Source organism: Ornithodoros turicata, unplaced genomic scaffold (genome assembly GCF_037126465.1).
Source record: "Ornithodoros turicata isolate Travis unplaced genomic scaffold, ASM3712646v1 Chromosome14, whole genome shotgun sequence".
In the NCBI taxonomy this organism is placed as follows: Eukaryota; Metazoa; Arthropoda; class Arachnida; order Ixodida; family Argasidae; genus Ornithodoros; species Ornithodoros turicata.
In genome coordinates, this window is record NW_026999314.1 from 624,630 (window position 1) to 627,037 (window position 2,408).

At 48.6% G+C, this 2,408-nt stretch overlaps 1 protein-coding gene across 1 annotated transcript; it reads right to left on the reverse strand.

Annotated features, from left to right (window-relative positions):
• Positions 1-369: 369 nt before the first annotated feature.
• Positions 370-1,287, reverse strand: LOC135372378 (uncharacterized). Its single transcript, XM_064606003.1, has one exon. It carries the CDS (start codon positions 1,285-1,287, stop codon positions 370-372), a length of 918 nt encoding a protein of 305 aa, XP_064462073.1.
• Positions 1,288-2,408: the final 1,121 nt, after the last annotated feature.

Genomic DNA, 2,408 nt, shown 5'->3' on the forward strand with positions numbered 1-2,408 from the left:
TGGTGACGATCCTGTCTAAACACACCTGCACAGCTACAGCTTCCAAGTTTGTAACTAGGTGAATTGCTTTTGTTGGGAGAGATCGTCGTGTGATGATCGCTACACCACCAGATGCTCGGGTGGCGTCACTTCGATCTCTTCGAAATATGTTGTGTCTACGCAGTGGATTTTGTGTTTGGTTGTTCAAATATGTTTCCTGAAGACAAAAACATGTAGCATTATACGTCTTGAAGAGATCGTTCACATCATCTAAGTTAGAAAGGAACCCACGACAATTCCATTGGAGGATCGTGTGCTGCATAATAGTTGCAGTACTAAGAAGTAGTAGTAAGTGTGTCAGAAAGTTTTGCCGACTTTGAAAAGCTTTCATTACCTATTTTTTGTTGGAGGTGTGACCCGCGGCCTTGTGGGTTTCTTCCGCGCAGCCGCAAGCTCCTTGTCAGATATGTCAGGGAGTGACCCACTCCCCGACAGACTAGCTCTATTCTTTTGGAGGACTTGGGAGCTCGTGCTCGCGAAGGAGCGCTCAGAGCTCGTCTCGTCCTCGCAGTCCATGGATGTGGTCTCCGTGGACTGTGAGGACAGAAGTGGCGTCGGTGTTAGGGACGCCACTGGAGTTTCGGGGACTGGAGGTGGACGTGCACCTCCCTGGACTTCTTTTGTGGTTGTCTCTATCAGCAGTGATTGCTCGGTCTGTGTGAACTGTGTTACTAGTTTTACTTTCTGTTTTACGGCTGCGGCAAAGGATTTTTCGAAAAGGATGGGAGCTACTTTTTTTCTGGCTTCTGGGTAACTGATGTTCTGTGTAACCTTAACGTGCAGGACTTCTTTTTCATATTTCCACTTTGTACAGGACCTCGAGTAGGATGGGTGGTTGGAAGAACAGTTGACACAGCAGTCTGGCCCTTTGCATTCTTTAGTCTCATGGTCAGACTTTCCACATCGTGCACAACAGGCGGAGCCACGGCACCCGTCTGCAGCATGTCCAAACCTGTTGCACCGAAAACAGCGCAACGGGTTCGGAATGTAAGGTCGGACATCTGCTGACAGGTAGTCTACTTTTAGTTTTGTTGGAAGTGTGGGCCTGTCAAAAGTCAGTACTATATTTCGTGTGGTGATGTACTCCCCATTTTTACGGATTTTGATTTTGCGTACATCAATGACATCCTGGTCCTTTAAGTTTTCTAGGATTTCTTCCACAGGCACGTCAATCAGTTCTGATACTGCGATGACGCCCCTGCAAGTGTTCAGTGTTTTGTGCAAGGAAGCTGAAATATTTTTACCCATCATCTCATGTGTGTTTAGAATGCGTTCACAGTCTATTTCATTGGAACATTTTACGAGAAGGTCGCCAGATCTGATGCGTTTGATTTCAGTAATGTACTTAGACAGTGATGCCACCGCTTTCTCAATGAAAAAGGGTGACATCTTTCGCAGTGGTGTGCTTTTCTCTTTCTCTGTATCTGAAGAAGAAAGTACGATGTATTTTGAAGTGAACTGTTTTGTTACAGTCCTTACGGCTTCGGTCCGTGGACGCTTTGCGGCCACGATCTCATTAGAAGAAGAATATTTACCCATGTAGGTTTGATCAATGAGTATTCCAAAAAGGTCACCCGTATTTCATACTCATACATACGGGAAGGTCCCGGAGTTTGACAACCCATCAGCCGGGGCTTGACCAAGTCCCCGACTGCCACCGTTCAAGGTTTCTACCCTTCACCTTAAATCCCCTCGGCACGGTACGGATAACACCTTAGGACTGGGGGCTGGGGTCCGTGGTGGCGCCACTCACCAAACACCAGCCGAAGCCGGTGCCCCCTGCGGGGCCGTACGCGATGACTTTCCATCTCCCGACAGGTGGTTTTGAGTGGGTGGATCCTTCGAGGTGGAGCGAGATCGATTTTCTCAACATTCCTCACGATTCGGAAGTGGGTTACGTGTACGTGGTAGACTTGTCATATCCCGAAGAACTGCACGCGCTCACTAGGGATTTTCCCCTGGCACCCGAACACAGGTGCGTGGACGAGAACGAACTCTCCCCCTACCAACGCTACCTGAAAGATGCGTTGGCGCTGAACGCCCCTTCCACAACGAAACTCTTGCTGACGTGCTACGACAAAGAACGCTACGTCGTTCATTATGCACTGCTCGCTCTGTACGTGAGGTTGGGCATGAAAATAAAACGTGTTCACAGCATCCTCTCGTTCCGCCAAGACAACTTTTTGCGAACCTTCGTGCAGAGAAACGTCGCTTTGAGGAATGCCGCGAGCACGAAATTCGAGCGACTTCTGTACAAAACCAAGTCGAACAGCACGTTCGGTAAGTCGATACAAAATGTGAGACGGATGAAAAAGTATGCCCTAGCCTACGACAAAGAAAGCGCGCTCCGAAAAGCTAGCTCCGTCGAC

Bases quoted from the DNA above. Each gene is read 5' to 3' on its own strand.
- LOC135372378 (XM_064606003.1), bottom strand. From the start codon at position 1,287: ATGGGTAAAAATATTTCAGCTTCCTTGCACAAAACACTGAACACTTGC.